At 43.5% G+C, this 21,564-nt stretch overlaps 1 protein-coding gene across 3 annotated transcripts in view; it reads right to left on the bottom strand.

Annotated features, from left to right (window-relative positions):
• Positions 1–15,722, bottom strand: part of unc5b (unc-5 netrin receptor B) — a 54,980-nt gene extending 39,258 nt beyond the window's left edge. For all 3 annotated transcript variants that reach the window (XM_026189910.2, XM_026189911.2, XM_026189912.2), the window contains exon 1: positions 14,599–15,722. In XM_026189910.2, coding sequence (XP_026045695.1) covers positions 14,599–14,686 — 88 coding nt within the window. In that variant the 5' untranslated portion in view covers positions 14,687–15,722. The remainder of the gene's footprint in view (positions 1–14,598) is intronic.
• Positions 15,723–21,564: the final 5,842 nt, after the last annotated feature.

Below are 21,564 nucleotides of genomic sequence, written 5' to 3'. Positions count from 1 at the left end.
GTTAATGAAATTCAATAATAATGGCGGTGTTTTGTCTTTTCTGTTATGCTTGTTCGCTCTGGCCCTGTCCTCGTAATGCGCCAACCCTGCAAATTATTGGTGCTAATCTGTAGGTCAAAGGTCACAGCTTCCCGCTAACTCTTTATGCCAGGCTGCACTGATCAATGTTCAACTGTTATTACAGTGGTGCTTCACTACGATGTCACACTACACTGAGAAAAACCTGTGTAACCTGCAAAGTCTCTCGACACACCTTCTCATGGCCCCTTGACCTCTCACCTTTTTGATGCATACGTGACAGGCAAATCTCAGGTTTCGGCACTCACGTTTTATCTGCATACGCATATAGAAAAGCAGCAGATCACAATCTCCATTTAATTACCCCAGCACAAAGCCTCGCTACTCTGTTTTCTCCCCATGAAATATTATAGCGCACAGCTAAACTACTCTAAAAGTACAAGCACATTAATATACATTACACAGTCTCCAATCATTTTAATGGCTGTGGAGACACTGAAAGCAATCAGCGGAGCAAATAAAAAAGGGAGGAAAGAGGGACAGAAAGACACAGGGAAGCAGCAAAGTGGATGGGATGTGTACTTAAGGAGTGTGAAGATGAAACAGAGAAAGTAAGCTGAGCAGAAGAGGCAATTTTGGACAGCGTGAGATTCATCATGCCGTCTTGTCTTAGACTTATCATGCTCTGAGGTGCTCCATATAACAAGGTGTGGAGATCAATAGCATCCATTTACTGAGGTGCAGCTCATCTAATCATCTAGTGCTCTGCTGCCCACAAAAGGAGCTGTGACACACACCTGGGCCTCTAGAGGAGAACGAGTAATGAAATGTACACTGCAGCCCAGTCTATCTTCAAAGTCCCCCACAGCTAGCACAAACATAGCCCCCATGCCACCACTGCCTCACTTCCTTCATCTTCTCCACCTTCACATATGAGCAATAAATTCCACCTTGCTCTCCTCTCCGCCCCTCCTCCCCATCCACCCCTTCACTTCGCTTTCTTATGCAGAGTCAAAGTTGCATGTTGTGTGGTCCATTAAGAGTCTGAGGGCTGTGAGACACAGACTCAAATACCCACAGCACTAAGCTTCTCTAAGCCATTGACAGAGCGCCTCTGGGTAGCATCGCAATAAGTGCTGTAAGTCCTGATTCCCATGTGAAATTTTATAATTCATCTTAATTGAGAAATTCAAGCAGGAAAAAGACTGGTGGGGTGGTGGGCGGATGTAAAATGTGCAGGGTGTGTATTTGTGGAATTGGATGACACAGTGTGAACGATAAGGCAAGGGGATTCCTATTGCTAGATCACACTATTTGTCTATTATTTATTTTGCAACGCTTATTTAAACCTTTTTTCCTTCCCTCTAATGGGCTTGGATGCAAAACAATCACACTGGATGCAAAATTGTTATACACAAAAGAAGCAGGCTTTATGTCATGATTCACTGTCAATTGGTTCATTTGCCACAACGACTAAATAAATTGACATAATTGTTGCAACTGAATGCAATATTTTAAGAGCAATGAAAATGAGATCCTCCGTGCTGCAAGCATAATGAAGCCTGTATTTTGATCATCTGTACTCACTGTGATTTTATGCATGCGCTGTCATTTATTCAAGGGTTCTCTGGTTAAGAGTACTGAGCTCAAAGAATGAGGTAAAAGGCAGATGGCGTTTAAACACTGTCTTAAAAATGGAGACTAAACATGGCATCGGAATATCAAATTGTTGAGCAACTTTCAGGCCAGTATGGCAGCACAAATACAGATGGAGCCGCAGCTTTGACTGAACGATCGCAGCCTTGCTTTAGGTAATTAGCAGAGAATTCAGGGTTTTTTTTGTTTGCTCTCTTTATGGCTGTGTTTCAGTGTGAATAACCTCAAGAGCTTGCTTTTCTAGCCCAGGATGAATGCAGAATGTAGGACTTCAGCACTGGCCACCACTGTGCATTGTGCCGACTCCAACAGTTATATTAAAGAGTGCATGTTTTAAGAAAATGCTCTTCTGTATCGTCTGTGTTTGCTTATATTTTTATCCAGAGCCTTCGCTATCTAGGGCAGTGGTCAGCAGTTTTAATCAATTTTACCAGCACAGGAGCACTACGGCAGTCAGGAAATCCCAGCAGGACTGTGGGGAATGGACATAGCAATAATAATAACACAAAATCTAATCTGAATTATGCTCTAAAGAGATTAGGTCAAAATAATCCCCAGAATAAACACAAGAGGGGAGGAGGGGAGGCTGCTTGTGATCAAATGCCGGGAGGGGAGCTGCATCGCCTGTGTGTGGATGGTTTTATTCCTGATGGTGGGATTTGTGTTTGGTTGTGTTTGATTTTGGGTGTGAGAGTGATGATGGTGTTTATTTTGGGAAACCAGAGTGTGTTTAAGGCTCAGGGAGTTGCTTTTTATTAAAGTACGATGAACTGCTTCCCATTGACTGCTCAAACACAGGCTGATTCCTTCAGCGTTGTGGATTGCTGACCCTTTTTCGGGCGAGATGACAAAAAGTGAGGAAGTGCATTTCAAGACTTTATTAAAATATATGACCATTGCCAGTCATTAAAATGAAAAAAGAAAAAAAAAGACAGGAAAAAGTAGCAGGGATTGACAGGGAATAATAACACGGGGCAAAAGAATTAGTGGGGCCATGTTTAAGCTCAAACAGCAGATATTATGCAGCTATAAGAGGATGCAGGTCTTCCAGGAAGCTTAGCTCAACTAAAAATTAAGGAACAGTTTGACATTTCTAGAAATGTGGTGGGTGCCTAACAACAATGATGAATTACCACTTCCGGCTAAGAAATTCCAGTTCCTGTATCTAAGCACCTGTAAAATCTTTCATTTGTAGTGAACAAACTTAATATAACTGTTGCTAACTGGTAACATTTAAAGGTTTCAGTAGGAGTATCTTAACTGTGGTCAGGTTTTGCTAAACTTCCTTTGATGCTCGTGCATAACTGCGTTTACAGCTCCGAACTATGGCTGAATTGCTCAGTTCGCAGCAGGTTGCTGTCGTGGCTCTTCCTGCACTGACTCTGTGTGGAGAGAGTTCAGAGATCAGAGCAGACAGGGCTGGGCCACGCCTCGAGGGCACTGACTGCCTTTCTGCTGAGCAGGCTATTGTCCGGCAGCTGCATGGCCACACCACTTCAGGCCTATTGAGCAGCTCTAGCTAGGTGCAGTCGAAGGTCCCCGGCCTATTGTCTGACGTCAGATCTGTTTGAGCTGCAGAAGAACGCTCACTTTATCTCCCAGTGAGTTCACAGAAAGAATTAACTCCCCGTGAATGGAGGCGGATTCACACAAGTTGAAAAAAAGACACGTTAAACACATTCAGGCCAACCTCAGCTCTCAAACAGTGACCTCAGTAGAACCACAGTATCACCTCTGTGTGGCTATTCAACACAACAATCAACATACTGAACAGAACACAGATTAGGCTCTAAAGAAAATGGGGAAAAAGCTCAAATTCAATATGACAAACACCTACTAGATTTAATACTTGGGCTATTTTCTATTTCCATCATTTCCTGTCAAATTAGCTGGTTTTATTTGTATTTGCTCCTATTGCAGGTATATTACAAAAAGCGATAAAAAACTTAAAAAAAACTCCCCAGCATAATGCAAAAACGGATAACAAGAGACTAGTTGCATTACAAGCAACTTAACGGTTTCCCAAAATACTGACAAAGTGTATGATCATGCAGGCAAAATGGCCATATCACACTCAGTAAAAAAAGCCATCTGGAGGCATCAGCACTTCTGCGAGCAGAATTAAGTCAAAGTGCAGTGACTTTCTCATTTTAAGTGCCTTCAAAGAGCCCCATTATTACCTTCCCAGAATGCAAATGTGCATTGGGCCAATTAGAGGTTGGGCCAATACCAATGTAAGCCCATAAAAATCCACCCTTTCATAATCATTCAACAATATGACTCATGGGTAAGACTGGAACACTGGACTGTAAATGTGTCATGATTATGACTCTGTGCTTAAAATGAATGGAGGAGCTGTGTATTTCATTCCCACGGTACTGGAGCGGAGCCATGCATGTTTGGTGTCAGGGCTTCTAATGAAATAAATAGACTTGTGGTAGTACTTATTAAGCCTCCATAAGTGGCAGGTAAAGACAAGAGCCCTGCGGTGGATCAAAGGCAGTTAAATGTTTCTTTTTAGATCTCCCCTTATCAAGAGGTATTTAAAGGGAGAAGGGGGGGTGCTTTTTTTTTGCTTGTGGAGACAGACGCCCTCATCCAGGATGTCTCTGTGTAATTACACGCCACAGAAGACCTTCATTCCTCTCCTCTTCACAGAGAGAGATGAAAGGCAAGAGAGACAGAGGCATGTAATCGCTCCTCTAACTGAAAGAGGGGGAGAGGAGGTGAGGGATACAGAGAATAGAAGGACAAAAGGATGGTGAGTGGTGGTGGGGTTTTAATAAACCTCCTCTGTCTCTTGTTTACAGAGTCTCTCCTACCTCTCCTGAGTTCCCCCCTCTCTCTCGCTCTCTCACGCACACACACCCATACAGTCTCCCTTTGAGTGAGGCTTTCATTATTTTTAGAGTTGCCTGTTCTTTGCCTCGGGACAGATGTGTAAATTGTTGTGCTAATGTAAGGCCCACTGCTGAGAGCTTTGGAGGGAAGGAGATTTACACACTCCACACCACTGTATAACTGTCATTCACAAACTCACACTCACAAGAGCATAAAGATAGACGCCATGAGCGACAGCATGTCAGCGTGCACACACACATACACTCACAAGACCTAGTGCACACACACACAGACGTGGGTGGACATTGACATGCACACATAAATGTTCTACTTCCTTTTGCCGTTCAAAGTCTCCTAACCCAAATCTAAGAAAAAGACTCCCTCATCTCATCACAAAAGGACTTAAGAGCAGCACTTAAGTTTCAATCTGTCACTGTTTCACTGTAAAACTCTGATATTCTTCCACTGGAGTCACTATTTTCTCTACAAAAAGGAACACACTGGCAGAGTTGGAGAGTAACAGAATACACGCAATATATTAAAGTTATAAACATTTAAACGGAAACCGAAAGTGGGAATTTACTGATTTATCAACCGGCCATCGGAATGAGTCGATATTTGTGCTGTTTGCCGCCATCAGTCGATCAGCAAACAAGAAGACATTCATCATCGTTCAAAGCAGTGTTGTCTGTTATCAGTTTTGCCGTCCTCCTATCGATCCTGCTTCAGGAATTTGTGTTTATTCAAAATGTGACTGATGAGCTGAAAGCCTTCAAAATGGCCATGTAATTAAACATCATCTTCAACTTCTTTGTCTGCCTTAGAGAGGGAATAAATGTCACAATTACCATCTCTATACAAAATGTGACTAGCTTAACTTTGGCTGAAATTGGAATATAGTTACTTTCTTAACATAAAGGGATTATTTTTCCACCTTGCACTATTCATCTAAAAGCACTTTCCCCATGAACTACCTTCTTAGCTGGTTTGCAGATCAGACTTACATTTCTGGGCATAGCAAGCTTAGAGATTGGTACAAAAAATGGATTTTGCTTTCTAAAGCTAATGTTCCCCTTTTAAATTCTATTAAGGCTTAAAGTTTCTAATGATTCAGGGCAATGGTTATTTTGAGAGACAAGCGGTAGAGTGTAGCTGCCTGAAAGCCATCACTTCAACCAATTTAAGTCACTAAACCAGATCATCTTTTTTTACTTTTAGCTGCTCAGCTGCTGATGGACGATCACTAGCATCCTCCTCTGTCACACCAACCCTCTGCATGTCTTCCTTCACTACATCCATGAATCTTCTCTGTGTTCTTCCTCTTTTTCACTTGCCCCACAGCTGTATAGTCAACATCCTTTGTCCAGCGTATCCACTATCCTCCTCCTCTGAACATGTCCAAACCATCTCAGCCTCGCCTCTCTAACTGTGTCTCTTCAAACCGCTCAACATGAGCTGTCCCTCTGATGTACTCATTTCTAATCCTGTCCATCACTGAAACAGATCTCATGGTCGTGTTTGCGGTTGTGGTTGGTGCTTTTGGTCAATGAAATTCTACCTAGCAAGTATCTCTGCCTGTGGAGCACAACCTAGTCCGTGCAGAAGTAGCCATATGTGGCTTTTTCCATATATGGTTACTTTTATTCAAAAATAAATAAGTAAAAATGATATCGCAACAGTAAAAATGGTAAACTGCAACTCAAAAGCTCATATTTAACATGTCTAATCCAACAATCTGAACATCATAATGTCATGTTGTAATGTTATGACAGGAAATTGTGCTCGTTTCTTGTGCTAAGCTATGCTAACCAGCTGCTGTCTTTATCTTTACACTTTTGCACAGACATGAATCATGCTATCTGGTTTTCAGGAACACTGCATGCACAGCTTGTGCATTTCCTAAAATCCTAGCAACTGTTTTTTTTCTCTCTCCTGTAATTCATTTATCAAACAAAAATCCAAGGAATAACACAGCTAGCTTCCTGGGAATTTACTGCTTTTTTAAGCCATTGTTTCCTGAACATGACAACACAAGTGATTTAAAGACAGCCCCTTGGGTCTGAAACTTTGGAGTGACGATTTTCAAAATTATGTTGTTTTTTTTTTCCCCTCATGGTCGCAATCTCTATTTCTCTCCATCATTCTGTCTGTCTAATGGCACCGAGGACTGTGAGGTGCACCAAACAACCCATCTGTCCATAGATCTGCCCGTCTGTCTGTCTGTCTGTCTGTCTGATTCGCCACAGGTATGTCTGTCTTTCCCTACATGAGCCATGCTTCTTTCATTAAGCTGCACAAGTGAAGACCAGGAGCTGGCTGCAGCGTGAAGGTTGAAGCTATAGACACAGAGAGACACTGCTCAGTGTTTAATGATCCACTATAACTATACCTATTCATCTCTCCCAGCAGAGCAGAGAAACGCCATAGAAATGGTCCTCTGCTGACAATACTGCATCATGCTAAATCACAACTCCTCACTCTGCACGATATGAATCATGTCCCTCCAGCTGCTTAAAAATGTTCCTTTAACATGAGGCAGCACAAGGTAAGATTCAATAAAAAATTACCTATAGAAGCAGAAGCAGTTTAAAAGAATAGCGTCAGACAACAACAAAAAACTGAAAAAAAGTGTCCGCCACTGCACCACTGCCACATGAACCAATCAAACAGAAACTTCAAGCTCACATCTATCCCCGATCGATAAACATCTATATAGCTTTCCTTTGCTTGTGTGAGGAGCTTTCCCTACCTGCTGTACTTATGGGCACGCAGAAACAGAAACACACACACACACGCACACACCAGGTCTTGTTGCTGAGAGGATTTGAGGCAAGTGAAGCCGAGCAGCGGAGTCAGAACAGAGACACCCAGAGTTAATGAACCCTCACCAGTCAGCATGGCTGTCCATCTGCTTTCATTATCCCCATAAACAGAGAGCCATGGGCACTGCTCAACCAGCCAGCAACACAGACCCACACGCAAACAGCACATCATCATCCTAAATATCCCACGTGAATTATGAGGTTTGTGCTCTATATGTGTGAGTGTAGGATTGTGTGTCGCGGGGAAAGGGAAGGGGCTCGTATGTAGATTATAAAGCCTATGCGGCATAGCCGAGATCACCACCTAATCTGAGTGGAGTTGCGGGGAGAGGTGAGCACGAGGTTGACTGTTGAGCCCATCTGGTCAACAGCAGGTAAGAGGCTTGAAACACACACCCACTGACACACTTGATGCAAGTGTGAGCCCATACACTTAAATCTAACCTTAATTACATGCATGTACATCTGCCACATTAGATCAGCGCTCGTCCCTCCACTTCGCACATGGCACCCGTTTAAAACGATTCCTAACTCTTCGCCGGCTTATGCCTGGTAGCGTTTTGTAGCATGCGTCGCATAACACCTGGCGCGGTGAACGCACCGGGAGAATAAACCAGGTTTCCTCCTGTGCAATCAGAACGGCTGCCAGAACAAGAGAGATGAGTCTGTGCACGAGCTGTGCGCTGATTGAAACCGAGGAGTGTGACCCCACTGTGATCCATGCAGAAAAGGGAGTAATACCTAAGTAATACAGTCGCTTTCCCATCGTCTGTGCACCCTTTCGCACATACGCACACCCACGCCAGACACACAAACCGAGCCAAGATGTGCCTGTCAGTGCTTGATTAAGACCTGCATCCAAGGCGAGAACAGAATCTTTACTGTGTATTGGAGGCTCTCAGTCAAAGCCTCTAGAGGAGAAGTAAGAATTAAGTCCTGGAGCTGGAGACATGTGGAGGAATTAAAGGGTGGATGAGGCCAGATCTCATTCTTTCACTCTTCTCTTTGCTATGGTTGCAATCCAAGAGTGTCAAAGCAGAAACGGGGATTACTGCAGCTACTGTGGCTGTTTGTGTGCGCCTGCATATCTTTGAAGGCTGAAGATAGATTTTGCATGGCAGACCTTTCCCTTTAACATGGACTCGAAAGATCCAACGCAAGGAAGGAGAGGATAGCAAAGAAATGGACGGAGAAGAAAAATCTGAGATAGAAGAGAGCAGTGAAGAAGAGAAATGAAGAGACGGGCAAAGAAAAGACAAAAAGGAGGTAAAGGGAAAGCACAATGGATGTCTGGGTGCACCCCTGTTGACCTGCGGTTAGGAAGCCAATCACAGCCTCATTACTGACAGAGGCAATGGGCTTAAGAGACAAACATGATGCTTTAACTCCGCAACAGCCGCTATGTTAAATAACAGCAGCACACTGCTGACATGCAGCCAATCACACAAAATCCATCAAGCCTCCCCTCCTCCCCCCCCACTACACAGTCACAAATACACTCATTAAGCATCATTTGCCTTGATTTAAATCAGGGAGGAAGAAAAAAAAGTAAGTTTGAGTCCTGCTGTTGCCTAGCTGAGCGCCATGCAAGCAGAAGGACGCAGGATCATTTCCGTTCCCTTTCTCATCCGGAGATATGCACACGTACGCTCAAATACGCCCATCTCCCCGGGGAGGTCTATGTGTCATCCCCTTACTTTAGACACACCAGCTGCTCGGTGTGTGTGCTCTGCAGTGTTAAGAGCCCCTTCCTACTTCGCACAAGCCCCCAGTGGCACCCACATCCACTTACACATAGGCATGACAAAGCTCCCCTCGCTCCCCTCTTTCACCCACCCTCGACAACTCAAACACCCCCCACATTCATAAGTACCTCGAGGGCAGATGGGACCCTAATAAGCGTTACACTCAAAGAAATGGGATTTTTCACACTGCCTTCTAAAGAGCAATTCCCAAACTCTGGCAGAAAGCTGGCTACAAAAAAGAAAAAAAAATGATGGAGTGAGAGAGATATGGATGACAGAGGTTGGTATATGTGAGACTATAAACCTATAAATACGCCTGATGAGACTATCAAGAAACGGAGGGAAGAGAAAGGGGAAATGGGGACAAGTGATAGCAGTTATTAATGACGGTGTGAAGGAATGTAGATCCGTACGCCAAATTCATTTAAGAAACTAACACAAACTCCATCGCCTCTGTAATGCAGCACATTTCCTCTAAGGATGGAAAGTGTATTAGTAACACACTTTAAGCAGATTTTTTTTCTCCCTCCAGTTAGCCAAGCCCACATGACACACACTGATACAAACAGACACAAACACAAGCATTAACAGATTGGCTGTGGTCTAAGCCCTGAGTGGACTTGGCTCAACTGCGTTTAGAAAACAAAACAGCCTCTGCTAAGAAGATGAGGAGGAATCTACATGGGCTGGAAAAAAAAAACCTCTATTTAAGAGCACATGCAGAGTCCTGGAAAAAAAGCACAGCCAATCAAATGCTCACTCTGCCTCTGATCTATGGACCTCAGAGCAACCGCTCTTACCGTGTGTGTGTGTGTGTGTGTGGGGGGGGGGGTTTCTCTGGATCAGGACTGACCTCCCGTCGTGAATCCTGATCCTATTGGTCACGACTCTCAGAGTGCTGCTGAGATCTTAAATGAAAATTCCTCCACTAACTCACTCACTCCTCCCAAGTGACCTTGCATGTCTTTCAGTATGACACGCAAAAAATACCAAAACAAAAAACGGCGCCTCTTTATCATTTAGAGGATGTGCGTCTGTGTTGCATTAAACGGGTGCGTGTGTGTGGGTGTGAGTGCGTGGGTGGGTGGGTTGCTCTCTTTTTTGAAGTCAGTGAGCACGTCTCAGTGCATCAACTGAAGGGAAAATAATAATAAAAAAATAAAATAAAACAAGTAGGTGTGTTACACTTTCCATGCACAACGCACACCTCTAAAGCCACTTACATGCATCTATAGCTTCTGTTGAAGTTGGGAATAAAAGTGTGTGTGTGTGTGTGTGTGTGTGTGTGTGTGTGTGTGTGTGTGTGTGTGTGTGTGTGTGTGTGTGTGTGTGTGTGTGTGTGTGTGTGTGTTCTTTTGCTGTCCCCTTTTACCCCACACAAAGGGGCAGAAAAGGCTTTCTGGAGACTCCTATTCATCTAAAGCACAATGGAACCCCACAGAGGTTTTCTTCCTGTTTCCCTGTCCGCTCCACCCATCTCCCCCCACAGGCCAGGATGGAAGAGCAGGGGGTACCCTGTCCTGCAGGCAGAACAGCAACTCAGCTCCCATCTGCCACCAAAACTATCCACCCCCAGTTTCTCCATCCATCCATCCTCCTGTTTCACTCCAACATCTATACTGAGACAAACTATTTTATATACTTTTTGACAAAATAAAATTCAACTTTACTCATTATTTTCTGAGCCCTTGCAATGAGCAGGTTGTTCAAAAACAATTTTTTTTCAGATTTGAAACCTCAAATGTTTGAATTAAATGAAACATTCCCGTATTTCACCGCGCTTTTATATGGAGGCAAACAGGTAGGAGGCACCATCTGCTGTGAGATAAACAGGACGTTTCAAAACCAGGATCCACAAGGACAATACATGATACATTTAAATACCTTCAGCTCGTGATAATTACACTATATTGGTGAGCTTTCCTAAATAGCGCACAGATTGAAGAAGTTGGTGAAGGCTCAGCAATATTGATTAAAGCGTTATTACCACAGACTTCGAAATACACTGAGAGCACATTGTATTTGCAGAAATAATGACCTGTTCTTGAAACCATATTCGTCTCAAGACAGCCAGTCTGTGCTCCAAACTTTCTCCTGCTACTAATTTCTCTTTACATTCTTCATAGTCAGCTCCCTTCTCCATTTACCTTGCTGTTTTGCCCTCCTACAGAACTCTTGCTGCTTGCTGCAGATTTATGGTCTGGTCTAACATGCGCAGTATTGGCAAAGCATTAAACATGTCTACTCTTAATACTGTGTGCTCTCTCCATCGATAAGAGCCTTAATAAAAACATCCCCCTAGTGGATTTGTGTGTCTCTTTCCACTTTCAATCCTCCACCACCCTCCCTGACAATATCCTTCTTTCTTAACCGCTGTTTCTTGTGTTGCTTTGCTAACTCAAAGCGTTTCCTTGCTTGCTTTCCCTGCCAGCCTTCTCCACCGATGTCAGCCCCCACTCCACCACCTCATTGTCTGGCCTGTGCCAGAGGTGTAATGATGCTTGAATGCCACTGCTATGGAATTTTTCGTCTTCACTCTTTTCTCATAAAGGATATTTAAAAGGCATGCCCTGAGATCAATCTGTCTCAATGTGCCTCTCGCAGATCCATTTCTCTTCCATTTCTCCTTTCTGTTTTTCCCCTCATCGCTTTCAAATGGACAACATTACCCCGCGTAACCTCTCTCCGGTTTGGTTCACACGCATCATCGTCAACAGCTCCCAGCTGCAATTGGCACACTTGCTCGAACTGCACCGCTCTCGTCCAGTCTATAAATGCACTGCCGGTGCCGTAAAATCCTTCACTACCTCCCGGAGCCATCCGGGTCACTTACGCCAATAGGAGAGGAGCAGCCGTTCTCCTCCCACTTCTCTCTCCCTCTCCCCTGCCGTCTCTGATGTCAAAAAATTTGAGCATCATAAGCACATTTTAAATATTAACAAAGACCACTTTGCACGTATGAATAATACAGCAGGGAGGCCAGTGGCTGGCCAGCGAACCGATCCCCTGCCGCCCCACGGCCGTAAAACTAATGCACTGCCTGGGGCCAGAATGGGGCCTGATCTGGTCTGGGAGCAGCGCACGCCCGTGGAGCTCGACTGGCCCGTGGCCTGGCTCGAAGAGAGCTGTCTGTCTGTTTATTTATCACGGTGCCCAACCACCTGTCCAGATCTCTGCAGATGCAACAGCCTGGCAGCACTCTTGTTATGACTACATGTTTCAGAGACTCTTTAATCTAATCTGACATCTCAATCTGTTGAGCGTCTTTGAAGCCAAATCTACTTTGGTGTTTGTTTGACGTTAGCTTTGTTGTCACATTCCTTTCTTTCCATGTGTCTAAATCTCACAACGGAAATGTCAGAGAATTACAGGATTTTTCTGGCCACTTTGTAAAACAGGGCAAACCCTCCCCACCAAAAAAATGTACTTTACAAGCTCACATATAATTTCAAAGAATGCGACTCTTCTTGGAGCGACTGCACTGTCATTCCAGACAGGAAGACTCCCACACTTAACACAAATGAGACAGCACTTTTTGTGAGAGTGTCACTATTCATCGCGTCCTCTATGGGAGTGTCTGACATGCCACGCTTGCTAACTCCGAACACTTGACTGCCCCTTTGCTACTTCCCTAGCCTTACACACTCTTCTCCTTTCTTGACCTCCCAGTCTGCACAGTGGCTTCATGTGGACTTACTGGACATCTGGTCATCTCTGGGTCACAAACTGTGCTCGAAACACACCTCACGTATGTCAGTTGGGGTTTTTTTGTAATTGTGCTAAAATCATTAATAATAAGACACATCAAGAGAGGCGCTGGACAGCAGGCTAGTTACTCCAGACAAGTTTTCCTGGCAGGCTTGGTAATTAATGTATATGTCAACACAGAAAGAAGAGCACCACAGCAGAAATGTGAGCTCAGCACATCCACGATACAGGCATAAAACAGAGACATGAGGGATTGGGGGGGGGGGGGGGGGGGCAGAGGTAAGGTTTAAACACAATAGGAGAGAAGATAAATGCAATCTGTCTGTTCAATCATGCTTTCCCTAAATATATCCCTGCTTTCCTTTCTCCCAGACAGAAACTTTACTGGGGCACACTGTGCTATTGTCCCCTGGTGTCCCCCTCCTCTTGGTTCTGCTCCCCTAACAGGACCTCATTGCAGTCCTCAACTGTTTATATCGACATTTCTCATTTCTCATGCAAGGATTTCAGAACAGTCCGCAATTTTAATAAACGTAAGCTGCTTTTCTGCTCTGCCTGTTCAGGGAATAACACACACACATGAGGACCTTGGGAGGTATGGTATGAGTGGGAGGGTGGGTGGGGGTCTTATTGGCATTCAAATAAATGGTCACATTCTTGGCAGACAGTCAGTGTATCTTCCAAAAGATTACTGTTGCCATCAAGTTAAAAATCTGAGTTCTTCCCGGGAGGGTCTTATTTACTCACTGAAGAGGTTTTTTAGCAAAAAAAAACTATACAGAATCTGCACGCATTGTTGTCCGCGTTGTTCTTTTTTATTTTTAGCCTACTGTAAAAGAGCTTAATCCACAATCCACTAAACCCTCAGATTTCTGCCTTGTATTTCAATCTGATCTGACAGTGGGTGCTGAGGAATCCTTCAGAATCTCCTACCACTCGGCTTCACTGAAAGGAATCATTAATCTAACACTAGAGATGTGAAGTGTCCCCTCGGTGTTCAGGTCCTGTCCCATCAGCTCACCAGCACTGACCTGTCCTGCCTGCCAAGAAATTTCATCTCCATGAAAGCTGGCTGCAGTCTTTGATGGCATTAACACTGAGAAATCCACTGATAAAAGTCTGCTCTGCCGCAATCAAAGCCTGTGCTCTTCACTCTGCAAAAGGTTGTCTAATAAAATAATAATTAAAAAGGTATAAATCGTTTATGAGGACAAGTTTAGCATTTCAAAAACAACTGGCACACCCAGGCTTGAAACAAGGGCCACTAAATTTAGCCGCTATATCTTGCAAAGAGAATAAAGAAATAAAGAAGGAATCTCTTCCCCCTGAAGCACTACAAGTGTTCTGTCTTACTTTTCACGGGGCTTTGCTTTTTCTTTTTGGAGAGGCCAAGAAGGCATGGAGCAAAACCTTAATTACTCCCTGCGCACCAGGGGAGTTTGATTTTTCCGCTCCAAGAAGAAAGAAGAGCTCTGAGCTCAGGTCTACTGTAAGACTGAACGCTATGCTGTGAATAAAAAAGTCCTCGTCAGCAGGTGATCTCAGACCCCTGCACAGCTCACACATTAAACAAAAATAAAATTTAAAAAAATCCCATAGACCAGTAGCTGGGGTCTGAAGCAAACTTTGAAGTTAGACACTTTTAGTAAAACGCATAAAGTTTAAACAATCTTCAGTTTTTTCATTTAAGTTGTTTTAAACTAATTTAAAAACACGTTGTGTGCGTGCGTGCGTGCGCGTGTGTGTGAACACAGCTGAGCGCGCTGTCACAGTTATTACAGTACAAACTGATCTTTAATTTCACTTACCAGTAGCGGACACGGCAAATCCCCCAAGCAGGAGGAGAAGAACCAGAGGACCGAGACCTTGGCCACGCTGCATCCGCACAGAGCGCATCTTTCCCGTCCAGCCGTCGTGAAATGTCCCGGATCGTCCACGCAGTGTAACCTGCGGAGCTTTTAATACACCGAGTGGCTTTTTGTCCGGAAAAGTCTTTACCCCCAGAATGGTTGCGCGGGGAAGAGTCACACACCAGCGACTCCAGTAATTGAGTTAGAAACCGCTGTTTTTGTAAATACTTGACTCCTGACTGTTGACGCAAACGCCAAAGGGCTCAAATCACATCCATCACCGAGCAGCTCGAGAACGTCTGGGAGAGGTTGAAAGGGCGTAATTTCCATGCGTAATTAAAGTTTGAAGAGGTCCGCGGATGTCAAGCTCTGCTCAAATAAAGAAACGATTCATCGTGACTATTCCTGGTAGACTTCATTGCCAGCTCCACTATTTTGGGAGCCGTGAGCGCAGAGGTGCTGCGAGAGTCACCGAAAAGTTTGACGCATCGCTAAACGAAGATGTCAAATTAAACGACAGAGTCTGGGAGGAGAAAAAAAACCCCAAAACACAAAGTAGCACGGGGGTAGGTAATTCTGTCAGGTAACCGCCAACACCAAAGTCCGAACTCCCGAGTTTGTGCTGGGCCCCTGGGTGTCTTGTCTCGTCCCCGTCCGCAAGGTGTAAACATGAGCACGGGGATCAGCGCCAGCTTCACAATGCCAGCCTCCGGACTACCAGTCCCAGCCCGGCCAATCACATATTATCCTCCTCCTCCTCTCAGAATGAAGGCTGAACAAGTGAAGGTAAAGTAGTGGCAAGCAAGGAGGAAATAGATGCGAGGGGAGAGATAGAAAACACGGATCAGCTCTGGATTCAGCAGGAGTCCTTCTGCTACAAAATGAGGTTGAGCTTGTGAGTTTACTCACATCTATCTATCTATCTATCTATCTATCTATCTATCTATCTATCTATCTATCTATCTATCTATCTATCTATCTATCTATCTATCTATCTATCTATCTATCTATGTTTACTCTGAAAATTGAACAGCTCACAGTCTCCTTTCCTGTTGCTGTCCATGAAAATGTTCCTGCAGCAGCAGTCTTTGGCTCATGTGTAGATTAGTTCTCGTCAATCCTCTCTTTCCGCATCCATGGGTCATATTTTACTCTTTACTCTCGGCGTCCACAAGAGAGCACCCTTTCATAAATGAGACCATCTGCGGCCAGGACGAGAGCTGACCGGGTCTTCTGCGGTACACGACTGTGTAAAAGTCGCTTTCTGTACGACCGAGTGGCGTCGATAAGTGCATTTCTTGGACATTAAAACTGTGTGTTTTATTGTTGATTATTCTTGTAAAGCAGTGACTGAGCAAATAGGTACAACTAAAAACTTCAGCTTTCCATCATCTGAGGCATTATTTCATTTTTAGTATAGTTACCTTTCTAGGGGTCACCTGCCAATTTAAGGCCTTACCTGGCTGGAGTTTTACCTTCTCCTCCTTCTGTGTTTTCAGTCTTAATTGCATGTTTGTTTCTCCTGCCCATGAGATTTTATTGGTGACAAAGCTCCACAGCATTGGATTTTAGAACGTTTATTTTCACTAACAGGTCACATGATGCAGAGGACAAATTAAATGGAAATCCAGAATAAATAAGTGCATGAAGGCTCGTTCAGCAGTTTGATTATGTTATGTGGCCTTCACAATCACTAGATTTCAGTACAGTTGAGCACTAATGGGAAATTAGGGCTCAACAGAAGCATCTTAAGAGACAATCTTTTGGAAGCGCACAAGATATTCTGCTGTATTTGAGAGTGGCTGATGCTGTTCTGCAAACTGAATGTGTTTCCTTCTTGTGTCACCTGCCTATTGTATGGTTTGGTGAATAAAAGCAGAAATGTATTATTATGTTTTTTTTCTAAAAATGTCACAGATTATTACTTTGCGCCTTTCTTCAACGTCACTCTCTGTGAGCAGTATCGCTGTCTGGCTCGTGGCTAATGTTCATTCCCTCTGTACTGACTCACGTTGATGTTCACTGAGGGGAAGGTTTATCCCAGCATGACTCGTACCTTGAGATTAGACATACTTAAATGTAAAATGCTGAAGAATAAATAAGATACATAAGAGTTTCAGAGTAAAGCCCGGAGTTTTAAGCACGGGGTGAGACAGACAGAGAGCCAATATGCCGCTGAGCCCAGCGCGAGGCCATTCTCTGAGATGTGACAGTAGCTGGCAGCAGAACAGCATTGCTGTACTTTGCTCAAATCCAACTTCAAAGGTCATAATCCATCTGGACAAGTGATGACTCCCAATGCCTCCTTCCTCTGATGACAATTATGCTGTTTCATAAGCACAGAGTACACTCTGGATTATTTATTTATTCTCCGTGTCTTTACTGTGACTGGTGAGAGAGTGAGAATGAGAGAGGTAGGATGAGAGTGACACAGACAGAGATGGAGAGAGAGAGAGAGAGCTGCTGATAGAGCAGGAGAGGTTGGGCGTGAAATGGATTTTGCAGGTTGTGTTTGAGGCAGATCTTGATCGTGGAGCTGCAAATGCATCTTCTGTTTACATGCCCGTGCATGCTCTAGCTTCTGATTGTGTTTCTCTAGTGTTTCTTCACTTGCCTGGTCCTATCACATAACAGCTATATGTGCTGCATTATGGATATATACAGTATATTTGAATGACACAGTGACCTTTAATTTTCAGATCGCTTTAGCGGCAACTCGCACTCGCACTTTGCGGTGAGGAGCTCATTTGACAGTTTTCATGGCCCATCCACCTTGATGAGGTTATGCCGGATGTTAGCGCTTTGCAAACTCTAATTAGACAATTTGCCCTCGCTTCCTTTTCCTCCAATAATTACTGCAGTGATGATAAAGTTGAACTTGCCATAACATATTATTTTGTTTTGCCCTTTGCTAAGACTAATTGAAGATATAAGTCAAGGGCATCCAGTGGAAAACTGGAGAAGAAAGCTCGGGAAATGGAGAGCCATAATCAGGTAGGATGGAACTGATATGCTGTAAACGGCAGAGAAGAGGAGACAATATGAAGCTAGGCTATTATTAAGGCATAATAGGTTATCCTCCGAGGACTTTTTAGCACCACTGACTCTCTGTTGCTTTGCGTTGTAGGACTGACATAAAAAGGATCAAACTGCCTATCTCTGTAAAACAGAGGGGGGGGGGGGTCTAAAAATAGGAGGCATGCTCTAGAAGTTGCTGTGGAGATAATTGAATATTATTTTCAGGAATGATTAAGTTGACCTATCCAGTAGACTAATTATTTCTTGCAGGCCAGAGGAGAACGTGTTTAATAGATTTGGGTAGCAGTGAATAAGGGAAAATAAAGCAGCCAGTCTGTAGACTTTCTGCTGACCGGATACACAGTGTCTGTGGAAAAATGAATAATACCCATCATTAGAGCTTGGCTTGGGGAATGATCACACATTTTTCTTGCGGTATTTCCAGGATGGTGTCCTCTGTCATTTCAGGAAGCAATGTCCTAGTTCTTCTAGATCGGTGGTGGATAGTTTGTGTGTGCATTTCTTCAACACTTTAATTATTTGAGTTTTGATTAATATTTATATTGCGTATTGGACACATATTTGCTTGATTGTTAAATTGCACACTTTTTTTTTACCCCCCCCCCTACATTTATTTGACAGCTGGAGTTGGATGTAGTTTGCATATTAATAATCTCATTCAAAACATTTTGCACAAATGGGGCACATAAAAATATGCAATATATGGGACATATGAATAGATTATGCATTTCCACAAGCTGAACATTAAATGCTTTTTAAATCATGAATAATACATTATACAGTACACTGTACAGTAATCCATCCATCCAATTTCTTAACTTCTTATGCAGTTCAGGGTTACAGGGGAGCTAGAGCCTCTGTGCAGTAATTTTATATTAAATTTTTAATTTCAAGTACTCACTAAAAATAATATTTCTTTACATCTACATACATATGACTCTAAATGTAGGGCATTTCCCACACATGTCTTTGTTCAAGATTTTTAAGAAGTCTAATAAAACCAACCAGTATGTGCTGTACACAATGGCATGTGATGCTGGAGTTTTGCCGATGTGTCGGCGTATGCTGGCATGCTGTATGCTGTATGCCCGCTCCTGTCCGCGAGTATGTGTGCTTCAGAGTAAGACAGAATGAATGCGCCCGTGTGCACGTGTCACTGTCAGTGTGCATCGACTTCACCTGTCCTCCACCTTTGTAATCCCTGGGTACACCTGGGCCTTTTGGGCTTGAGGGCTTTTAGCAGATTGCATGTGTCAGACTTTGGACAATTACACTGATTGTTGCCCTAGAAACTCAGCTCTCACTTTGCTTCTGGGCGAGGAAAAAAAGTTAATGAAATTAAAGGTGACAGAACAGTATAGAAAATGAGAGAATCTGTCCGCAAGCTGCTCTTAATATATATCCAACTCTGCCGTGCTATACAGAAATAGCAACTTGACAAACAAATGAAAAAAGGTTTTTATACCCTGAAAGGTCAGTTCTGTAACCGCCTAATGAATTCCAAACTTTTTTTTTGTAAGTTCATCCAAACTTGGAAAAGCTGATTTAAATGTATCTCCTCACAGAACTGCATAAAATAAATATTTGTAAGTAGAAAATTCATCAGCCACAAATATCCCGCGTTCGGTATAATTGCACTGTTAAATTCATGACTTGAACCTTGCTGTCAAAACTCTATGTTGATATTCAGGAAAGCTAGAAAGCGTAATGCTCATCTTATTCTCTAATGGCCACCATCAGATTGAGCTCTCCTCTCAGCCGTGCACGGGAATCATTAGTAAACAGCAGACCGAGGAGCAACAAGATCGTTTGTGCCGAATACTTGGGCAGGAGCGTAGAAAGAGAAACAAGTCTCTGAGGAGATTACAACTGATTCATATCGCCACTATGTTAAGATAAAGGATGTAGCTGTAATGTGCGCAGCTGAGGGATCATGTGTTAGAAAGTGAGTGATGCACACTGAGAGGTATGGATCGTCAAAACATCAATCTCACCTGCTACAGATCCTTTTCAGGTGGGTTCATATTTCACATCATCCATCGGCCTTACTCACACACACACAAAGAACATGTCACAGGAAACGAGCGACCAAAATAGGTTCTGCTTGTAATGCCTTGGTCCCATCAAGCATCCCAGTTTGAATGCCAGACTGCAAAATTAGCTCACCTAGAGGCAGTCCTTCACACTTGTGCTTTCTCTTTTGTGAAAGTGTAAAATAGGTGCTGTGTAAAGAGTGATTTCAGACAAAAAAAAAAGGGGGGGGAAACAATTGAAAACACAAGTTTATACAGTGTCAGCTACACTATTAGAATCAGAGGAATAAAATAGATGCGTGCGTATGCTGTGTTACTGCGAGGCGGTTCTGCGCTCTGGTGAAGAGTAGGTGTGAACACTAATTAAACATAACATCTGTTGGAAGCAGAGACACTGGCAGCTATCAAGCTCACAATCAAATCATCTGCGATTAGAAACCGCAGTATTATTGTTATGTTGTTCGAAACACAATACATTTTTTTGATTGATCAGAGGGGAAAATGCTCTTCCTCTACGCTGAATCCTGCCTCCATGTAGGAGTTTCTTACCCACTGTGGACCATTGTCAGGTAATGTCTCAGTTTATTAGCCCTGATATGAACTATAAACCCAAATTTTGTTTATGATGAGGGGCATGAGGGCATTGTTGAGTGAGGATATTTCATGAGGGAAGCATTATGTACACTTCATAATATTGGCTGCTCAGCACATTCTCTATGCCAGTCGAGTCCAGGCTTGTTTTTTTTTTTATGGTAGCACAGGGCTTTAGGACACTGTAAGTCAGGGTTTCATCTGTAAGAGCAACATTATGGCTCCACTTCTGTATGTACTTGTGTACTTGTTGGGGTGTGTGTGTGTGTGTGTGTTTTTGTGTGTAGATTAATGACCACTGGCATAAGAAATGCCACCGACTAGTGTTTTACACAAACAACTTCTAGGTTTGTGACGATATGCGCCTGAGGGTGGAAGCGTGACTTTTGCTGTCCTCTGCTTCTCCCTCCGTCCCTCTCTCTTCATCATCCATCGGTTCCGTTCACCCGTGCCACCTCACTAATGATTGCTCAGCGGCCATGAGTCTACCATGCATCATTTACCAGGGGCTCTGGAGAGGCTGCGATACAGAGCAGAGGAGAAAAGGGAAAGAAAGAAATTCTCTGCTCACGCAGGTAGGAAGGCTGAAAGGAGCAACAGTGCTATCCAGAACGAGAGAATTAGAATAAGGAGAGGAGCTGACAGAGGTGGAGACACCAAGAGACAAGCATGTGCTGCAAAAGCAGCATGAAGGGAGAAGGTGAGAATAAGCTGGAGGGGAACTGGAGGCCCATTTTATTAATCACAGCCTTGATCTGGTGGGAAACACTGACAGCTCTGGATGGAAATAATACTCAAGAACTGCAGCTAGTGCACTCCCCCCTGCCACCGAGATTGGGGGTGGGGTGGGGGGTGGCTAAGGCAAAACACGACGTTGTTTGCTTTATATGTGTGTTTTTTGTGGTTGATGTAGTTGGACAAGCTGATTGTTGAGACAGGGCAGAATACTGTGATATGCAACATCTGGTTTATATTAATAAGTGTGAGATTGGCCAGACACAGAAATCATGTCAGTATGTATGAAAATACTGTTAGTTTTTATAAGTGTAATTATTGTTACTATTAAAAATAAAAAATCTATATGCCGTTGTGCAGTTATGATTGCATAGTCTCTCGTCACCTCCACGTACCTGTATTTTTAGTGTATTTCGACAAACACAAATCTAAAATAGTCAATAATTATTATGGTATGTATCTCCCTGCTTCCAGTTTTTAAGAACAGCTTCTTGACAGCCACCCTTCCGCTGAGACAATTCCTGAT

This window comes from Astatotilapia calliptera, chromosome 13 (assembly GCF_964374335.1).
Source record: "Astatotilapia calliptera chromosome 13, fAstCal68.1, whole genome shotgun sequence".
NCBI classification, from domain to species: domain Eukaryota; kingdom Metazoa; phylum Chordata; class Actinopteri; order Cichliformes; family Cichlidae; genus Astatotilapia; species Astatotilapia calliptera.
This window is presented reverse-complemented; position numbering and strand designations above follow the sequence as displayed.